The sequence below is a fragment of the Montipora capricornis genome, chromosome 7, assembly GCF_036669925.1.
Source record: "Montipora capricornis isolate CH-2021 chromosome 7, ASM3666992v2, whole genome shotgun sequence".
NCBI lineage: Eukaryota > Metazoa > Cnidaria > Anthozoa > Scleractinia > Acroporidae > Montipora > Montipora capricornis.
In genome coordinates, this window is record NC_090889.1 from 49,553,639 (window position 1) to 49,576,230 (window position 22,592).

At 37.5% G+C, this 22,592-nt stretch overlaps 1 protein-coding gene and 1 pseudogene across 1 annotated transcript in view; one reads left to right on the top strand and one right to left on the bottom strand.

Annotated features, from left to right (window-relative positions):
* Positions 1-2,020: 2,020 nt before the first annotated feature.
* LOC138056227 (uncharacterized) lies at positions 2,021-4,546 on the bottom strand (annotated as a pseudogene).
* A 17,244-nt stretch (positions 4,547-21,790) lies between these two features.
* Positions 21,791-22,592, top strand: part of LOC138056228 (G2/M phase-specific E3 ubiquitin-protein ligase-like) — a 1,278-nt gene continuing 476 nt past the window's right edge. The window contains exon 1 of the mRNA XM_068902031.1: positions 21,791-21,850. Within this exon, the coding sequence (XP_068758132.1) occupies positions 21,791-21,850 (60 nt within the window). The remainder of the gene's footprint in view (positions 21,851-22,592) is intronic.

Below are 22,592 nucleotides of genomic sequence, written 5' to 3' on the forward strand. Positions count from 1 at the left end.
TCCGCCACCTCTTTTATTTTTCTTCGTGTTCACTGACATACGGCTAAGGTGCAATAAACTCCAAGGTGCAGTTTCAGTGAAGTTAAAGACCAGGAAGAGCGTCACTCACCAACTAAGCCTTGTCCGCCATCTTGTCGCTTGTTTCTATATTTATTTATTATCGCTATATTATATCTATATATTATATTATATCGCTATATTATAGGAGAACTTACCTACAGGACCGTAAAGATTGGCAACTAATCCATTAGGCATGACAAGCGATTGAAATTTAAGGGTATGAACCCTTTTGTGGCTATTGTAGATAACTCTTTGATGGAGGAGACCTGGGCGACAAATAAGGCAGACTGTCCCGTCTATAAAGCCAAAACAGTTGTTCAGGGCTCCTCCTTTGTTTGTGACATCATCAGCATACATCTGCATGCAATTGGCGTTCAAAATGTGATTCCATTGATTGATTCAAGGACTGTGCTGCTCGAAGATAAAGTCAACAACTTGATTGCTTACTGGTCAGCCAAAAGTGTTCATCAAATCACCAAATCGGCATGGGTAGGCAAGTCGCTTCAGTAACATGCATAACGCTTTAGTGTTATTGCAGATTGTACCCTGGTTGCACGTTATCTTTTCAGGTAATTCGAGAACATCAACGAGAAGAGGGATGTTGCTTTTGTGGAAACAGAATTCGGTTTTATACTCAGCCTCATCTTTGCCTTCTAGGCAGAATTTCTCATAATCCCAGTGCGGATATTCTGGATTTTTCTATGTGCTTGCATCGTAAAGGAAAAGGAACTCTTCTTCCGCGATTGAGCCCTCACAAAAGTTCAACAAAAGCAGGTCATAAACATTTCTAAAAGTCAGCATGTTGAAAACGCGCTGAAGTTCCACTTCTTGTTTACGTCCGACTTCTTAAGTCCCCAGTCCCTCCTGTGCCTCGACGTTGTATTTTAGGACGACATCCTCAAATCTTAAGGTCTCTATTAACTGATCTAGCTCGTAGATTTGCCTGGAGTGAATCGAGTGTAAGTAAAATATTCACCACATGGATAAACATTTTCTATTTTCATTTCAAAGCCTTTGTGCGAGAACGGAAGGTAGTGTGAAAATTATGGTACATCAAAGCAGTTTTGAAGATTTCCCGATCTTTAAGTTGTTGTTGACTGCACATAAATTTTTCCACAAAATCCTTCCTGACTGAAAGCCAACAAGGCAATTTATTCCAACTATAAGAGCCACATCACATTTTAGTTTTTAGTTGCCATAAATACTTGTGCTGCCATTGTTTATGTGGCTAAGGCTTGGGGTGGGAGAACTTCAGATAAGCACATTACAGAAAGCAGTGCTGATTTTATAGCAACACTAGATAAAAGATGAGGTTATGGCTGACAGGGGATTTGATATTGATGGGGTATTGGGTGGGTATGGGGGCAAGGAAGGTAACAACTGAAGAAGGCAGAGGGGAGAGGTCTGAAAAATTGCAGAAGCTCGGATTCACATAGAAATGACAATGAAGTTCAATTAAGTATGGTTCACATACTCACTGTATGTGCTTACTTCGTTAATTTTCAGCCACCGATGTTAAGACTAGATTGAACAATTTATTAGCTTTTACTCAATTAGAACTGTAATTCCTTAGCGACATGAAATACTGATTTGAAAAAGAAGGGTAGCTGACTGTATGAGGGCATTGTCATGCTTAAAAGTCCATTGTTAAAATGATTACAGTGTAATGTGAAGTGCTAGTTTTCTACCCCGTTTTTTGCAAAAACGTAATCCTTCCTTGTACTTGTACATTTTCATTGCCGTGACTTTAACATCGTCAGTTCCCATGGCCTGCTCCTGTCTGACCTTGTAGCTCAGTCGGTAGAGCAGCGGTGATCTAACCCAAGGGTCGTGGGTTCTTTCTCTGTCCTTGTGTAGGCCCATTTCCATTAGTAGGGCCATCGCTCACATGGTTCATATGGGGTAGAAAACTAGCACTCCACATTACACTCTAATCAGTTAAGTCCATTGTTAAAATATTCTACTCCGTCCTTGATGAATATAATTTTGAGTAATTTATGCCTACTTCACCAATTCTTGGTAGCCCATCCTTTACACTTGGGTAAGCAAGCTCCAGTAATAATACATTATAGTAGAAATGCTCACGTCTGGGCAGAATAGTAATCCACCCCTGTAACAAATATGTTGACACCATCTGAAGCAACAAAATCTGTCCACTTTCTTCCACTACAATACAGCTGCTGTTGTAGTTGATAATAGCATGAGTGCTTTTCATTCATGCTCAAGATACCATCAATTTCCTTCACAATGTTCAGTCTGACTAGAGCAGCTTCCGTTGTATTATTATCTCGAGGATGAATTTTCTTGACTTCAATAGTAGCATGACTATATATTTTCCTCTGACTTGACACCATCCTTCATGTAGGCAGATTGAAAAGGTTTCCCATAGCAAAGAATCTCTTTCATGGCTTTGGTGGGGCTTGTTGTTTCTTTTACAAGAGCACGCTTGGGTTTTGATGCAGTAATCCTCATGACGCATTCAGAATACCACCAGGAACTATTGGACTGTTCTCATGTAGCTTCTTCAATTTCTGCAATTTTAGGATCATGTACGCTGATTGATTAAATTATTGACTCTGCTTTCCCTTAAATTATCATTCAAGGATGCCAGGTATTTCTTTATTGGGCTGATGTTCGCCTTATTTCCAGTGTTTTCTGTTTCAAATTCGGCCTCAAGCTCATAACAGTAAACAAGGTGTAAATCATCAGCTGGCGCTATGTCAAGGGGATTATGAATAGCTGGCACAGAAAAAATATTACATCCGAGTATGTAGTAAATCGGTGGCAATAGATTTCCTTGATTTGCCTCATAAATGTTTTTTTTCAAGTTCATTTTTTGCTCCTCCTGTTTGTCTTCATCACCAATACCATAATATTGTTCTGTCACTACTGGTGTAGGCTTCAATTTCTTTAAGGGAGGCTCCTTTCCAAACCTTGCTTTGTAAAAATTAATATTCTCCAATAGGACTGACTCATCTTTGGTACCTGCAGGATAAAGAACAACCCACATATATCATGTATACAAACAGGTAAGTTATTTCCTTTGTTTGAAATAGCTGGATGAAAAATGGTGTTACCTTAAGGATCCGACCATGAACATGGCAAATCAGTGCAAGTAAGAGCATGAACATAAGTGCACTAATGTGGCTACAGTCACCTCTTAACCTATAAAATAAACAGCAGACTTAAAGTTTATTTCATACAGTATACTTATCACTGTGCTTGTTGGTTTGTAACCCTGATGGAAAAAAAACACTGGTTTGCTGGAAGATCTTTTCAGGACCAAGTACGTCAATTTACTTTCTTTACTGTCTGTGGAGAATGAGGGGTTACAACTGCCTCTCACAGCCCAAAAGGTTCTTGTATTCCGGAAGGGAATGAAGTCTTATTCTAAAGGACGAACTTACTTTACAAAGTGAATTCCTTACTTGTGTTCCCAAACCCAAAGGGATTTATATCTCTGCACTTGTTGCTTGTTGTAAGTGGCCGCAATAAAGAATTCCAGTTAAGCTTTTCTGTCATTCCTTTAACTTCTGTAGATAAGTGATACTGGTGCACTGAGTCGAAGACGTTTCCGTCACAATTCCAGAAAGACCTGAAGTGGATGTGTTTAAAGCGTTACATACAATGTTTACAAGTGCCTTTTTACCGATTGATTTCTCAAAATCAATTGATAACGTCTAGCAGACTTTCTTTAACTTAGACTTCTTTGGAAGTTTTAGGGAAGCTTGAATTCACCACATCTTCAACACTGAAACGCTTCGTCATAATTGTTGTCATATGTACCCCCCAAGGTGCAAGGCATTATGGGTCATGCGAAAGTAGAGGATATTTATAGTCACGTGCAGGGCATTCTTTCAATTTCATTTGACTATGCTTTACGAATGTCTTTAATTTTGTAATTTTCGTCATGAAGTTCAATCCTGAACAAATTGCAAACTTGTCGGTTTTTTGTCCACTTGCTTTTTCCATTTGAGAGCATGGACAGAGCTTTGCATCATCTCAGTTGTTTTTCTTAGTGGATATTTCATCCAGAATAGCGTGCTTTATTTCCTTGTGGAAGGAAAGTACTTCTTAATGGGAGAATTCTGAATTCTATGACGAGCACGGTAAGTTTCTGTTGACAAAGTCAAGGAACTTTTCAAAACATTTCATTGTGTACACACCACAGGTTGTGGTGGAATCGTTGGATACCTGTTCTTTCCAAATCGAGGATGTTGTCTTTTATTTCTCGACCTTTCCCGAGACATGCTGTAAATGAGCTCTGTACATCTATATTTCGAAATCTGTTCTGATACGATAACAGAGTTGACACAGGAAGGATAAGAACGTCTTCGGTGGGCATTGGTTCATTATCATTTAGAATAAGAGCTTCAAAAGTCAAGTCGTCAGAGGTAATTGTTTTTACAAATGATCTTAGGTGATAAAAAAGACCATTAAAATTGCTGAATTTTACCAGGACTAAGGAACCATTTTCATCCACCATCCTGTAGGAATTTCTGGCATGTGAATCTATTACATACCATGTAGCATAATTATGTGCACAAGCAATAGTGAAGTCTAAAATTCGTGGCAACGAGCCAATAACTCGTTCTCTTTGACACTTTCCAAAGATGTCTTCTAAGATACAAATCCATCATCACCTGGGGAATTGACGATTTTATCAATTGGCCCACCTAGAATCTCTTTCTCTCTGTGAAAAGCTGAAAATTAAACCACTGCAAGTCCTTTGGAAGTTTATCAAGCGTGTGCTTGAGTACACCACTAGTGGATTTTCCAAGGTAACACTACTGATTAAAATGAATTCTATCACCTGTGAGTAAGACTTCATCAAGTTCTCTTGGTCTTCAGAATTCTACAGGTTTCATAGTACCATATAGCAAAGAGGTAAATGCTATTGTTGAGCATTGCTGTGCAGGACACTGGAAATCCTCATGCCACGACTAGTGAAATGATCCTGTACACACCTGAAATGGAAGAATTCGGGATTATATGACGACCACTGTACGTTTCTGTATACAAAGTCAAGGAACTTTTCAAAACATTTCATAATTTACAAACCAAAGAAAAAAAAACTGGATTTGATTGGTTTTGCCCTCCAGCTGTCCAATGATCGTCTCTGTAGCAATTGTTCTCGACCTTTGTAGCGAGTATGCTTCAAATGTGAGTGTAGGGTGCCAGCAGAGAAGAGTAGTTCTGATATCGTGTGAGTTCCATATGTGATAACATTTTCCTCGCCGTTCCTTGATTTTAGCTGCATTTGTTTGGGAATGGAGCTTCATTTTCTTGATCTCACGGTATCTCTTCCAAAGTCGTAAGATGGTAATTCTAGTGGACAGAGCCTTTTGGATATCTTCTGGAGACCCATAGCTTTAAGTAAGGAAGTGTACAGCAGTATTAAAGAGGCATGTTCCCTCTGACCCTTGACATTGACGATTCTATTGGCTGTGTCTAGTCGCTGATCAAAGAAACTTATTAGGAGAAGATTGTTGGCTGAAAATAGTAAACTTTGTCTGGCTACATATGCGCATTAGCTCCTGAAGGTGACTGATTGTGGCTACAACACTTCCACGCAAATTCTTGCATGATGTGAGGTTTCGAGGGTCATATTTTAGTACACAAAGAAACGTTCTTCTTACATGGTCGTAATCTCCATAGGCAGCGGCTGGCAGTTTCCAAAAATAAGGGGAATTTATACCTTCAGCAACTGCAGATTCTGTCAGTGTCATGTGCTGCACCGATGCTGAGAGGGAAAAACCGGATGAGTCCACAGAGTGACCAATAAGGAAACATTGTTTGCTGCACAGACTTCTCTTACTTTACTCCATATTTTTAGAAGATGGGAGCGGCTGTAGCCTTTGCTTGGTGTTGGCCAAATACGGTATACAAGAGGCTGAGGTTTTTCTCCAGACATATTACACAAGTTGTTTATAGCAATTTTGGAAGCTAGCTCCTTGCTGGAAATAATTCCTTCCGTCATCCTCTTCAGGCTGCAAAGTCACCTTTGTCACCTTCAAAGAAAAGGTTTTTACTTATTAATGCAGAAGCATGTCATTTTTGTCAAATAAGATTTAAAAGTTTGTTTGTTATTTGCAGACAACAACGTTGGAAATATAGTACCCAAGCACAGGTATCAACAATTCAGCTTACTAGGTAACTTCCTTTTGCCTCATTTTTCTTTGGTATTCTGAGAACCTCATTGTCCCACTTCTCAACACCAGCAGCTCAGCATTTACCAATTAACACGGCTTCCCTGTCCTCATGTGTACTACACGGAGAAACCTGAATAAAAGAGAAACAGTAACTTACCAGGTTTACTAATATTTTATAAATGTGGCCACGTTGTACACATTGGCTTAAGTACAAAATATTATTGCTTCATACTACGGAGAGATACAACAACAACAACAACAACAACTTTATTTGTACCAACAGTAAAGCAATAAGCTACAAGATATTACAAAAATAGAAAGGAGTACAGGCTGCCCCAAATAACCATAGGGGCTAATGAAATAGGACAGCCACACTCTGGTAATTAAGCTAATATAAGTTAGGTCAGATGCACACATATACGCACACACGCGCCAAAGCAAAAAACACATAAAAAACTGAGAAAGACAAAATGTCAAAAACAACGGAAAGCCAGAAGAATTATGATGTTAGGATAATGAGAATTTTTAATAGTTTTCAAAAAAAGTTAGCTTTAGGTTTTTCTTAAAATGTTTGAGAGGAAGAAGCTTTAGGTCATCACTTATATCATTCCAGACTTTAGCACCCTGAAAACGTATATTAAAGATTCCATAATTGGTTCTGGCCTTCGGAATTGCATAAGTCATTTTGCTAGATAATCTGGTATTATAACTATGTACATTCCTAACAGGAGGTAGGAGTTTATTATGAAACTTATACATAAACACTGCCAGTTGAAGGGCAATAATATCAAACAGCTTAACAACTCTTAAATCTTTAAATAAAGGACTTGAATGTTCATTAAAACTAGTAAAAGTAATTATTTTTGGGGCTTTCTTCTGTAATATAAATAATGGTTGCAAAGCTGTCCGATAAGTACCGCCCCAAGCAACTATGCAGTAATTTAAGAAAGGTTCAACTAGAGCATAGTATAGGCTAAGTAGTATTTTGGTACTTATGAAATAACGGATAAGTAATAAGTAATGTGAGTCTTCCAATTAGCATTATAATCTATGTAGACTCCAAGATATCTAATAGAAGTTTCTTGTGTTAACATTTGATTGTTTATAGATAATATGACCTGTTTGGGCAGTTTTCTTTGGATAGGACGAAAAATGACAAAATTTGACTTATCAATATTCAATGAAAGTCTATTTGCACAAAGCCAAGTATAAACTTTCTCAAGTTCAGAATTGATCAGACTTTCAAGCATATTTATATCCCTATGCTGTAAGAATAAATTTGCATCATCTGCAAAAAGATGAAAATCCAAAAGCTTTGAACAATTATGAAAATCATTTACATAGATGAGAAATAAGAGTGGCCCAAGCACTGACCCTTGGGGCACACCACAAGACACTGGTTGAATGTCTGAAGTAACAGCACCCAGGGATACAAACTGTGTTCTGTTTCTCAGATATGAAGTAAACCAGTCCTTAACAACACCTCTGATACCAAAGTAATCAAGTTTTGTGAGTAAAATTTGGTGATTAACAGTATCAAAAGCTTTGCTAAAATCTAGGAATATTCCACATGAATAATCATGGTCTTCGATTGCCAATTGCACTTGGTCAATTATACTAAGGACTGCATGTTCAGTTGAATAGTGAGAGCGGAAACCAAACTGTTTACTATAAATAAGTTGTCTCTTATCAAGAAAGTCAACTATCCGCTTATACATAAGCTTTTCTAACAATTTATTAAAAATAGAGAGTAACGAAATGGGTCTATAATTGTTTAAGGTTGTCTGAGAGCCCTTCTTAAAGACAGGAATTACTCTAGCCATCTTGAATTTCTCAGGAACAATTCCAGTAAGAAAAGATGTATTAAATATTGTCTGTAAGGGACCTGATAATTCACACTTAAGAATCTTTAAAATAAAAATAGGAATGCTAGAAGGACCCACAGCTTTACTAACATTAAGTTTAGCTATTTCTTCTTCAATTTCATTTTAAGTCACTGGAGACAAAAACAAACTATCAAGAATAGGAGATGACATGAATTCCCAAGCAGACTGGGAAGAACTAGGGATAGAACATGCAAGATTAGTACCTATATTAGCAAAAAAGTCATTAAGTGCATTAGCGATTGGTTTTGGGTCAACAATTTCACGATTATCTATCACTATTTTGTTCACTTTCTGATTCACTTGGGTTTTAATTTGAATAATTTGCTTAATTCCATGCCAGATTCGTTTGCCATCCTTTACATGAACTGCGAAAAAATTATTATAATAATTTCTCTTAGCTAATTTGATTAAGTGATTCAGTTTATTCCTGTAGATTTTAAATTTTTCATGGTAGTAGATAGATTTTGTCTTTAAGAATTTCTTAAATAAGCCATTTTTAATTTGAATAGAGGTCCTAATTCCAGAGGTTATCCATGGTTTTGATCTAGCTTTTAAATTTTGCTTAGATAATTGCTTAACAGGTACATGTTGATCAATAACCTCAGACAGCTTATTATAGAAATTATCAAACATACAGCTAGGGTCAGAATCATTATTAAGCACTTCTTCCCAGTCAATTGATTGAATATCAGTAATGAGTGGTTGTTTGTCCAAGTTTGAATAATCACGCCCATAAACTTTAGTGCTGGTTGGAAGGGAAGATAATTTACTGACAATAAGAAAATTTGGTAAATGGTCTGTTAGATCATAACATAAATTACCACTAATCACAAAATGCTCAAGAGAATTAAAAAATATATTGTCAATTAAAGTTGCAGAGTGGTCTGTTATTCTAGTTGGCTGCAGAATTTGGGGATGAAAATAAAAAGTACCCAGGATATTAAGAAACCTGTCTGTATCAGGATGTGATTCAAATTTAAGGAGATCTAAGTTAAAGTCCCCTAGCAAAACACAGAACTTGTTTTCTCGATGTACACTTTCTACAATCATATTAATATGGTTAAGAAAAGCATCTACATTACCATGGGGGTGTCTATAAAAAGCCCCACAAATGGTATTACGTCCCTTACCATTATGAATTTCAATCCATAGGGATTCATAATCATTTTGCTTTTGGGCAGAGAGATCAGGACGATGAGTATATGCAATATTATCCTTCACATAGAAGCCTACTCCCCCGGCATAGGTGCAGCTTGGTTGGGACAAAAAGTTGTAACCAGATATCGCAATATTCAGGAGAGCCTCTTGATCATTCTTTAGCTTAGTCTCAGTTACACTTAATACAGATATGGGGAAATGTAATTCGGATAGCATATTAACCAGATTATCAAAATTAGCCTGCAAGCTCCTAATATTACAATTAAGAAAGGAGAGTGAATTATTAGTTAGACACTTTACAATATCTTCATTAGCATGAAAGTCATGTGTAGTGAAATAATTAAAATTCAAGTCAGAGGGCATATGAAGATCAATATCTAAATTAGTAAGATGACCAAAGAGAAGCATAGGCATAGGCACGTGCACACCTTCTCAGATAACAAAGTACGTAAGTGCATTTACTATGTATGGATATTGCGTTTTCCCTTAAAATGGGGAGTCATTTGTGCTCAAAGATGCAAGAATTTGGTACATAATCTGAATACGATTTTTATAACAATGTCATCATTTTGTGACTTGGTCATGCTCTGTGTTTTAAACCCCTTACTGTAAACGAACTCGGATGAACAGCAAGGAAACAAGCAAGGAAAAGTCATTGATCCTTGAATTGAATTTTACCATCCCTGCATAGAGATACATCAGCATAGTTACTCCTTGAATGAGAGAAGGCAATTTTACCCATAATTTATATTGATGGATGGCAGGGACTGGGATACAATCATGATTATCAAAAATCGGATTAGAAACAATTCCAAAATGATTACTGATATAAAAAGAGAAAAAATGACGTACATACGACCACATGATCTTTGCAGGCTACTGATTATTTAAAGGCAAGATTGCACGTGGGAAGAAGCTGCAAGGTAGTCTTTCAGTCCTGCATTTGGGTATCACATAGTTCTTTGCATTTCTCGTGTAATGGTGGTGTAAACTTTTTTTTTTTTTTTTTTTTTTATATTTGGTTTTTGAATAAAGTTTTACGATATCACCCTGTTTTTTTTTTTTACAACACTTAGTTATTACGATACAATACTCACGAAACTACCCCTAATTACAAGTACGGACTATGTAACACACTACTGAAATTCTATTTTGTAATTATCTAACCTTACATACTATATAATACATACACTACTTACAATATGATCAATTAATTAGCTTATTCTACTTTCTATATAATACTTACACTATTTACACAAGGCAAAGCGGTTACAATTTTAGAGAGGTAGATAACACAACACATCACAAACACGATGCAAATACTTCAAATTAGGTTTTAGAGCTAGAGTTAATTAAATAACAAAAAAAATAAATAACTAATACGGATTTTAATGAGCCAGCCACAAACTTTCTCCACGTAGTATCACAGAGAGACTGTATCGGGTTTGAAAACTTGAAATATATATATATCATAATAATGGTTCCCATCTTTTCCAAAAATCTTGGAGCTTCTTATTTTTTGAAGCAATAAGTTTTTCGGTCTCCTGCTTAGCCTCTACTTTGTGTAGAAACAGATTAAACTTTGGAAGTGATTTGTTTCTTCTACACTCCCATATACATAGTTTACCAAGAATTATCAGATAATTAAGTAGATCATTTCTATTTAAAAAGCCAACTAAGACGTCTTTTAGAGATAAACTCAAATTTTCACCCCGAAGATTAGTCCACCAATTACAGAATCTCTTCCAAAAGGCGCGCGAATAGGAGCAGCCATAAAATAGATGGTACAAGTCTTCTTTGTAAATTGTACAAAAGGAGCAATGGTCTGTCTCAATTAACCCAATTTTGAATAATTTGGAATTGGTAAACAGGATGTTATTTAATAATCTATACTGAAAAGACCAGACATAAGTTTCACCTGCAGCGTTGTATGGGATTGAAAACACTTCCTGCAGCGGGTTTGAAAGCTCTAAATCCGCTGATAGAGCCTTGAAACCATTCGGATATTTTGCTTTATTAGCAATCAGCAGAGAGTAGAACTGTTTTGACTTAGCAGTGTAAGTGTCGAATTCAACACTTTTACATTTAAAAGTCATGGGATCAAATTTCACCTTTGGGAAAGAAGAGAGCTTGTCCTTAGGCACAGACAAACGTAGAGCAGACCATGTCAAAAAATTAGAGACAAGCCCTGTATCCTTTAGATATTCAAAAGAACGTATATTATCCAAACTAAATAATAGATCGTTTAAATAAACAATTCCGCAGTCTACATACTTTTTATAGAAAATAGGTTTGTTATCAATTCTTATGTCTTTATTATTCCAAATTACATATTGGGCATAGTTAATGTCAGCAAAAGCATTTCTAAAGTCTGCCCACCAGCTAAGCAACTGCTGATAAAAACTATTTAAGCGTAAATTAAGATCCCTTACATCATAATTACATTTTAAGAGCAGAGACCCTCCATATTTTTCCAAATGAAATACAAAATATGATTTTCATGGACCGACCCGCTCATCAAGAACCCTAGGAATCCAAGAAAGCCTTAACGCTTTAATTTGGGTTTCAAGATCCGTAAGATTCAGGCCACCGTTCTTCAGCGAGTTAATAACGGAGAGTCTGGTCACTTTATCTGGACCTTTCCACAAAAATTTATATAGCATCCTCTCCATTTGTTTGATAACTTCCTGTGGAGTTTCCAGTATTGTGGAAACATATAGTAGCTTTGGTATAAGGAAAGATTTTACAATGGTCACTTTGCCAAATAAGGACAAACCCCTTAAACTCCATAAATTAATGGTTTTTTGAATGTCACTTAATCGTTCGTGGAAATTTTGTTTTATAATTTGGCCTTGATCACACGAAAAATGAATTCCTAGCGTTTTAACTCCAGTGCACCACTCAAGGCCCAAAGGTTTCTCTAATGAATGTTTACTTGCTCCAATCCACATCGCTTTAGTTTTTGAAATATTCAGTTTTAAACCAGAACATTTTTCGAAATTGTTCAGAGTTTCCATAAAAATTTCTACAGAGGATGTGTTCGCCAGAGTAGCAGTCATATCATCAGCATATAAGAGTGTTTTAATTTCATCATTACCAATTTTTATGCCTTCAATGTGTTCATTGGATCTAAGAGATAAAGCCAAAATTTCAATTGCCACAACAAATAAATAAGGTGACAAAGGGTCGCCTTGCCTTACACCCCTTTCCAACTTGAACTGCTCAGAAAATAACCCATTGTTTATCACACAGCTCGAGACATTATTATAGAAGGTTTTAATCCATCTTATCAGGGTTGGGCCAAAATTGAAGGCCTCTAGTGATTGATAAAGAAAATCCCATTCAATAGAGTCAAAGGCTTTTTCAAAATCTATGAACAGCAGAATACCTGATAACTTAAGCGATTCAGTATGGTCGATAATATCTAGAATCGAGCGAGCCACCTCACCAATGAATCTACCCTTGATAAAACCAGATTGATTGTAATGGATTATTCGAGGAAGAGCCTTTTTGATTCTATTAGAAATGACCTTAGAAGCCAGTTTGGAGTCAGCATTGACTAAAGAAATAGGTCTCCAGTTTTCCAAATACGTTCGATCTTTATCTTTTTTATCAATTAATGTGATAATTGCCTGTTTTTGTGAATTTGACATTTCTCCTGAGTCAAAAGAGTAGTTAAAGACATCTGTCATGAGCTCACCTATACAACTCCAAAACGTTTTGTAAAACTCGGTAGGTATACCATCATTCCCAGGAGTCTTTCCGTTTTCAAAAGTATCCAGTGCTTTGACACATTCTTCAATAGTTATTCGACCTTCACAACTTAGTCTTTCTTCCTCAGGTAATTTTGGTATACTATCTTGACCAAGAAAGTGTTCCAACATACCGTGTTGCACCGTATTAATTTTCCTACTATATAAATTTTTATAATATTGTGAAGACGAGTGCAAAATTTTTTCATAATTGGTAGTGATAACTCCACTTAGACAAAGTTTCCTTATGTGTTTCCTTGTATGATTTCTTCTCTCCAAACTTAAAAAATACTTAGTACTCTTTTCCCCATGTTCATGCCATCTCGCCCTTGAACGCACAATTAATCCATTGGCTTTCTCGTCATAAAATTTTTCTATTTCAATTTTACACTCGTCCAGAATCTTTTCAAATTCTTCGCATTGATTTTGTTGAAATTGTATCTGTGCAGCTTGAAGTTTCTTCTGCAGACTTTCTTCTTTCTCTCTCTTAGTTCTTGCTAGCTCTTTTGAGTATTGCATCGAAAAAAGACGAACATTATATTTAATCCAATCCCAAGCAACTCTCATATCTGAAAATTCTTTCCCTTCTTCTTTCCAAATTTCCAGATTCGTTTTCATTAATTCAATGAACTTTTCATCTGACAGGAGTGACGTATTCATTTTCCAGAAACCCGGCCCTTTCTTAGTCTCCTCAACTCCCTGTAAATGAAGTACAATTGCTGAATGATCCGTTTTAATGGCTGCTATAATGTCTACATTTTTAATCAGGTCCTGAAGTGTGTCTGAAATGAGCCAATAATCTAATCTGCAGAAGATAAAGGGAGACTTTTGGGACCATGTAAAACTTTTTTTCTTTGGGTTTTAACCCTCCAGATGTCATGCAAATTGAATGTCATTTGGATTTCTTCAATACGTTCAACAATTTTCTTTCTCGTCATCATTATCCCTCCTTGTTTATCCAACGTCGGATTCATAGGACAATTGAAGTCCCCTCCAATAATTATTCTATCCTCATAAGCGAGGTCTTCTTTTTTTAGGATGGCAAGCAGATGGTCATAAAATTGGGCCGCTTGATTATCGTTGTTTGGACCGTAAACATTGAATAAATAATAGTTTTCGTCATTAATTTGTGCTTGAATACCAATATATCTCCCGGCGGGATCAACATAGTTTTGTTTAATTTTACAATCAAAGCCGTTTCGTAATAGTATCGCAACACCTCTTGCATTACTGCTCCCATGGGCGAGCTCTAATGGTGCGCCCCATTCAGCTTTCCATTGTTTCTCAGTATCGCGCGTGGAATGCGTTTCTTGAAGAAAAATTATATTTGCATTTTGTTTTCTACACCATGCAAATATTGAACGTCGTTTTTTAAAGTTGCTCAATCCTCTTACATTCAAAGATAACATTTTGAAATCACAAGAACCCATCATAAGCCATCTTCAGTAATAAACTGAGGGGGGAGAAATTTGTGGCGGGCTGCTAACAATAACTGTAACGTACATAATGGTTAAGGAGAATCTGCATCGTACAAAAACATAGAAACACACACATATAGAAACACAAATATAAGAGAGTTTTGGTGTGAAAAATTTTTGAAAGCATATTAACGAAGTTTTACTGAAGGAGTCTCGCGTCTTTTTCTCCAACAGCCGTGTCCGGTCCCAAACATAATATGTCTTCTTTTTTCCAAATAGGTATTTCCTGGCTAATTTATCGGTTTTTAAACAAATAAACTTTCATTGGATTTATAAAGTAAAGTCCCTAAATATACTACTAAATATCCTACGGCATAGCAGACATAAAAAGATACATGTTCAGTCATCTGGCAAGAAGAAAGATCTCAATTTCGGTGCTTCTTTAACTTTGTAAAGGATACGCGCAGGGACGTTCCAAGGAATATAAGCAAAGTCCACATCTTCTCCGGAGCGAATTTCATTGATATACCTCTCCTTTAACTTCTTTCGGTCGTCTCTCACTTTCCTCGACACGTCGTCAGAGATATAAAGATTTGCCTCCAAGAAAGGTTTATCTTTTAAAGCTGACGCGGCGTTTCGGAGAATATACTGCTTATCTGTGTAACGTAATAAATACACGTGGACGGGTCTTGGAAGAGGTGAAGCACTGCTTTCGGTGGCGATTTGCCTTCTTATATTTGTTCGATGAGCGCGCATTATTTCCAGGTCTCCATTCAACTGCATATGATCGCTCAGAATATTGTTTACGATAGCTTGACAAGAGGAATCTTTCTCGGCGCCTTCAGGAATGTTCCATATAACAATGTTGTTTCTTTTCGACCGGTTCTCAAGGTCATCGAGCTTTCTTTCCAAAATGGCAACCCGAGCGGAGTCCACTTTATTACTCAATGTATCCTTTACCGTCTCCACTTCTTTATTAGTAAATTCAAGTCCTTGCTTTAAGTCTTTAATCTCACCCGACAGGCTAGCTGCTTTGGACTCGAGTTGCTGAAGTTTAACGCACAAGACATCATGGCGGCTTTGGCTGTCTGAATCAAGCTTGTCGATTTTCGTCGCCAAACTCTTGACCAGTTTGGTTAATTCTTCGAAATTGCTATCCGTCGGCATTTCTTCTTGTAAATGGGCTGTTCCTTTCCGTGGCCGTAAATTTTTGCTCATGCTAGCCAGGTTTTAAAACTTTGGAGTGGAGCACGGAATGACACGTCCTCACACTTTGAGAGTCATGCCCAAACATCTTCCTAAGACAAGGGTAAGTTTAATGGTGGTGTAAACTTACCCTTGTCTTAGGAAGATGTTTAAAAAGTGGGCCCCTCTTTTAAAATCTTGTTGAAAGTGTTCATGCATAATTCACTGCGTCTTTCATCTAATCTAGGTAAATTAAGGAACTGAACTGCTTCTCTGTATGAAAGCGCAGGTGCAATGATTTTGAGAGCCCGTTTCTGCATACGTTCAACCTGTTGGGAAAGATAGCCTGGAAGTGCGTGGTGCCATACAACACAACAATATTAATCTTCAATCTCCACACCCCCTTGACTTTAAACATGAATTATGTGAAGACGTAAAGACGCCTTTATGACTATAGCATGGATATGTTTGTTCCATTTCAAGTTATTCTGAATCACTAGACCCAGTGCTTCAGGAGAAGTGACAAGTTCAAGTGCTTGGTCTTCGATCCTCAACTGTATGGGTTCCAAAATCTCCTTATGAAAGCGTATTTGCATTTATTTAGCATTAAGTTTCATCCAGTTGCTAGAGCTCCAAAGGGCAATAGGATATCATTGCCAGATCATATTATAAGATCAAGCTATTCAGAACACTGTAAAAAACAAAGAAGAAATGTACTGAATTGCCAGTGCTTCATCACTAGCTTCGATCACTGGCACATCATTGTGGAGATAAGCTGACAGTTGTATGACATCAACGTTAAAGCCTAACTGGAGTTTTATTTTTGAGCATGTAATTATCACAGGTAGTGCTACATTGAAGGCCAAACACACTCTGAAAAGAGAAAAATTAAAAGAATAATACACGGCTGTTTAATGCAAATTCTGCAAATTCGTACATCTTTTACCAGTCTTTTCCCTTGTCTCTGCGGAACATTCGTTTACGCTCCTCTCTTTAAAATGTTAATTAATTTCTTCACAATCAAATGTCAGATCAAAGCTGGCATTAACAGGTATAGCCACAAATAATTTTTTTTTCAATAATTAACCAGGGACTATTGAGGATGTGCAACGTCAGTTTAATATGTGATTGGGCAAAATTCTGAATAGAACTAACATACTCACACTCATTAAATCGTAGTTTGTCTCATTAAGTCTTTTTTTGTGTAATTTGGCAATCATCTGTATATGTGGAAGGTACTTGTGGTTGACATTTCCTTTTAATTTGCCACAAGGTTGGTTAGAACTGTGACTTGCATTGGTCTTAATGTCTATGTCCTCTCTAAGCAGTGCAAGAAGGTCGACAATTAACTTTTCTTGATAATGATGCTTACAGCTGTTATGTAGCATTTCCTCCCAGCTGAGCGTGTCTTGTTTTGAATTTATCTTTATGATCGTTTTCTGTAAGATACGAAGATTCAGTTTTCCCTGGTTATATATGCTGCCCTACTTGATCTGCTCTTCCTCAACTTTTCTGCTTCCTTGGGATGCCTTTCTTTCCATACGGTTCAGTTGACACACTTTTCATGTCCAACCTTGGAAAAGCAGTGGAATTTTTACTGGCTTCTTTCTCGAATAAACAAGCTATTGCCTGTGATACGTCTTATGCAGGCGCTGTCTTTGAGGCATTCTACTATTTTCTGGTTTTCAAAGAACCTTAGTGAGGGGCTAATCCACTTTTAGGGCCTGGAAAGTCGTTTTCTGGCGTGTTTCTTTGCCACTGAGGTTTGACTGTGCTGTTACGGTTGTGGAAGAGCCACTGAAGCAAGTTAACACTGATTGGTGCAGCTGAGATTTATGATGCACTGTGGTCTGAGAGATTCCATCTAGAACTCCACTACACAATAATTTCGAAAACACGCCTTGTCAGGTACATTTATCAGATCATTCGCAGCAGCTGATCACAACCCTCTACATAAAATACGACCAACTTGATAACCAAAAACCAAAAAAGGACCCTACGTAAAGAGGCACCCCCTAATTATCACTAAGCACACTGCTTCTCAAAAACGAACTTATTTGAAAAGCTTATCTATTTGCACTTTCCTTTCCTTCTTTCTCAACCATACTTAAGTAGCTGTTGCTCAGATGCAACGTTTCATTTTTTTTTTTCAAGGCAATGCCTCAAAGTAATCAAGTAAGGGGCTTTAACATTCTTTGAAGGCCACACTTTAAAAATTCCCTTAAAGCAGTACCTTTAGCCTTGTGTAAAAACCACAATTTTAATATTCCTAAAATGATCCATATCTTTAATGATCCTCAATAAAATCACTGCCTTTAATCTTTAAAGGTCACGCTGTAAACATTCCTCAAAGGCCACGCTTTTAACAGTTCTTAAAAGCAGCGTTTTAACATTCCTTAAATTCAGGGCCTTTAATTAAAAAATTAAACGACACTTACCTGGAAGTCAGAAGGGGATTACGTGAGATTGCGCGACCTGCCAGCTCAGCTCAATATATATATATATAAACCTGTCGTATGGTCACATCCCAATAATAGGGCGGGACAATGTGCACAGTTCATGGCATGCACAACCACTAGGGTGGGCACGTAATCCCCTTCTGACTCCACGACTCGGTAGCACTACAATCAAACTTCAACTTCCAGGTAAGTCTCGTTTAATTTTTTTAATTCTATCTCACCGTTACGTCATTCAGGGATCACGTGAGATTTCAAAGCAGAGTGGCCAGACGACAGAGAATGTCCAACAGCCCACTATCATTACAAACGTTGTAAAGCGTATTTAATGACAACATACCATAAATGCTGTAGGCTTTTTTCCCTATTGAGCATGCACACTCTTAATTCAGCTCAGTCAAGTTTAAGTAAGCTTGAGCCATAGTCACACCTGTGAGTATCAACAATCGGTTTGTTATAATACTTGCTAAAAGTGGAAGCACGTGACCAACCACCAGCTGATAAAATCTTGTCTAAAGGAACCCCTTTAGAATTGGCTGCACTTACTGAAGCTGACCTAGTACTATATGCACTAAAGACATTTGTGTCAATACCGGAATTGCTCAACACCTGTTTGATCCATCTTCTAATGGTGTCTTTTGAAACCGCTTGATATGGTTTGTTAACACTTATTAAAAACTTCCTTTCATCTCCCCGTAGGGGTTTCATTACAGCTAAATATTTTTGGTATAAATACATAGCCGTCTATCAGGAGCATAAGCCTTAAATTTCAAATCTTGTAAATGCCTTCCTGGCTTAGTGTGTTTAACTTTGCTTGAAACTTTAAACGTAAACTGGGACTTAAACATAGTCATATCTTTCAAATCCAACAATTGGATTGTTTGGATCCTTTGACCTGATAAGAACATCGACCTTGTAGGTCAAGTCCTGGAGAGACAATTTTGCAACAGGACGCAGAGTTCAAGATAAGATAAGATAAGATATGATAACACAACGTTTAGATATCAGATTTCAGTATACTTAGGAAATGTGGGTCTTGACTGGAAAACGCCTTTCATAAACCTGGTGACTAGAGAAATGTTTCCTGGCAAAACAATAAAGGTATACAATGCACTTCTAGCAGTATTAAGAGCACTATAGCCACAGCTAGCCTCGAACAGTTCAGTTAGAAAATGTAACACTTCCTCTACAGGTGGTGAAAACACATCAAGTTTCCGTCCACTGCAGAACCTTTGCCACGTTTGTAAATATCATTTCAGAGATTGCAACTGAAATAACAAGTAAACAAAAAAAAAAGTTAAAGTTTCAAATAGTTTTCTTTTCTTTGCTAAAATTCCTTTTCTTCACAGCACAATGCCAGGGACGAAGAAGCTTTGTGTTCCAAAAACGTCCACCTTCTTTGTGTGGGACGCTGGGGAAGTTCTGTCTGTGTGTTCCAGAGACAGTTTGTAGAAGCAACTTTTATAATGAACCAGTTATAAGCAACTGTTCTGGAGGAGGCAGTGTGGAGGTGGAGGCAGTGTGGCCCAGTGGTTAGGGCGCTTGCCTTGAGATCCGGAGATCCCGGGTTCAAGACCCGCTCTGATCACTCGTTGAGTCCCTGGTTTAACTTCCCAGGTGCACTTGTAAATAGCCAACTGGTTTGCCTCTGGCCAGTTGGGATTCTTAACAGTTGTAGTTGTTGTGTTCTGTTGTTTCGTTGATTCATTGGCCCTGAAAAGCCCCTATGGGGAGAGGCAATTAAGTATGTATGTATGTTCTTTCCTTTCCCAAGCATGAAAGAGTGACACTAAAAGGCTACAATTATGCAAATCGGAATGATCAGGAGATATTTCCAAAAACATCTTGTCGAGAGGGAGGAGCTGGGGTGGAGCTATAGCCCCCCTGTTTTCCTAAGGTGTTGTTTTCTCCGTTCTCTTAAATTAAACATCATCCCCCTCCCCTCACACTAACGTATCTAAACCAAAAGCTAGCCCCTCCCCACCACTTTCACACGTACTCCGCGGCCCCTGATTACTTTAAGGATATACATGTCATTACAGTGTTTATCTTCAATCATAACTCTATCAATTGTGGAAGGTAAGTGAATGTAATTATTTGTATTTTCAGTAACAATATTGTGACTCTACCTGAAATAATGCAAGAACTACAAGGAAAACTGAATAGAGGAGAGTCCTCGTATATCAATGTCCGAAGGAGTGCGATTTGGATCAATACCTGTCGTCAACTGATGAGAAAAAAGTTTTCTCCATTGAATAACATATCTGTTAAGTTTGCAGACAAAGTAGGCACTAGTGAGAGCTCCGTAGACATTGGAGACCCAAAAAGGGAATCCGGCATCTTCATTGGGCCAGAAGGATGTAGATCATTATATCTAAACTCGATTGTTGTGTGGAAATAAGTCACAACATAACCAGTAACAGCAACCTTGACGATACTGATACTGTGTGCCATTATGGTGACGAGAAAAAGAATTCTTTTGACATTACTTAACAGCAAACCATACCAACAATTTTAACTTTTACATTTTCTATGAATGTGGAACTGACTGGTTCAGGCGGCCGATCTCTACAAAAATTGGACTTCCGCGGAAAAGTAAAAAATACTAACAAGCACTTTCAGATGAAACCTATGTGTAGCCATGGTTTACATAGTCCTTTGAGCGATCATTCTTCACGTAAAAGTGGCATTGTTCCAAACACATAGCACACAGTATCAATAACAGAAGGAAGAATAACTATGTGTACACATGCATGCATCAGCTATTGCCAGTCCCCTCTCTCATTTTTTGATGAAAACAATCAAAAGACCATGTCGTAAATACTATTTTTCTTTGGTCATCATAGCTCAATCAAAAAGAAGACGCAAACAGCGTTGACAAACATTGTAAACAAGCGCATTCTTTGAAATGTTTGAAACGTTAAGTAAATAATTTCAAACAGTGTGCTTGTTTATAAGGTTTTTCAACACTGTTTGCGTGTTATTTTTGTTCAGACAATCTATAGACTCTAAAGAAAGAATCAAATACAGGTACTTCTTACTGTGAGAAGAAAATTAATAGACTATTAAAATGATGACCACATATCTTTATCTGGAAAACCGTTCCACAGATTATGTATGATAACATCCCCACACTGTTGCCATAGTAACAGCAGGAACTGATAGGTATCCCCATTTCCAGGACCCTCATTACGAAGATCTATGTTTATTTGCAAAGTTTTTCAGAAGATTGTCTTTTCCACATATGGCTAAGGCTTGAATCGCAAATAAGAAGTGATTTATAGAACAAGCTTGCTATTAACGAGCAAGAATTGCGGTCCCAGATCAGGTATGGGAGCAGTTTTTCCTTGTGCGCCTTGCGTCTACAGCCAAAGCCAAGTATCAGTGGACCTCAGTGTTGTTAGCCTCCGCTTTGGTACAAAAGCTTGAAGGGAGTGGCCCTAGGGGATCCTAGATCCGCCACTGATCAATACACAGCTGGCAGAACACGAGAATGGCCATTTAAAGGTTGCTGTAACAACTGTTTGGCAGCTAAGGTTATGCCCCTACATTAAGATATTTCCGTTAGCTTGTATTAACGTCGTCGGTGATCTCTTGCAGCTCGTGAAAAAAAGCTCTTACTGTATGGTAGGCCTAATCTTAGCCTGGTCAGTAGTCCACGGCGGTCCAGGGGGGAATTTCTTGTCACCTACATTGTATAATTCCATTGTATATGGGCCAGGCATGACAAACCCGCATCTGGAGGATGTCCCAAACCCTGAACTGAAGGGGAAAATTGAAAAGGTGAGGCTCGTAAGACACTTTAAAGTGGTACTACGACCAAAAAAACCATTCTTTTTTTTCTTTGGATTTCAAAACTATGTTAACTAAACACCAACTGACCCAAGTTTTAAGTTCTGATTTTAAAAAGATACCTGTTTATTTTAACTGGAATTTTCTTATTTATTGGTCCGCCATTACTAACTTTAAAATCTTGAGAGAGCTGGGTCGAGGAGAAAATGACGTCAAAGACTCACTAGTTTAAGAATGCAATGCGTGTGTACGCGGCCGAATTAATATGCAGCACGGGAGTTTCAGGCTTTCAGACTTTTAAACCCGTGTTTTACATATGTAATAAATTGCGTTTACACACTGAAATTTTAAGCTAGTGAGTAAATGACGTCATTTTCTCTAGATCCAACCCTCTAAGGTCCAATCGGCCAGTTTTGAACATGAGTAATGGCGGACCGTGAAATCCAAAACTTACACTCAAAATAAACAGCCTTTGGATAAAACTCAAAGCTCAAAATTTTGCCAGTTAGGTGTTAAGCAAACACGCTTTCAAAATCTGAAGGAAAAAAGGAAATGATTTTTTGATCATACTACCACTTTAAAGCTGGAGTGGCAGATTATGAAGATCATACAACTTCTACAGCCATTGATATTGCGGACATTCCAAACTGTCATTAATACCCTGTATGAATTGACAAGGTGACCTTAGATACAGACTTTTGCAAACAATGATTGGCTTTCGGTCTCCTATGTG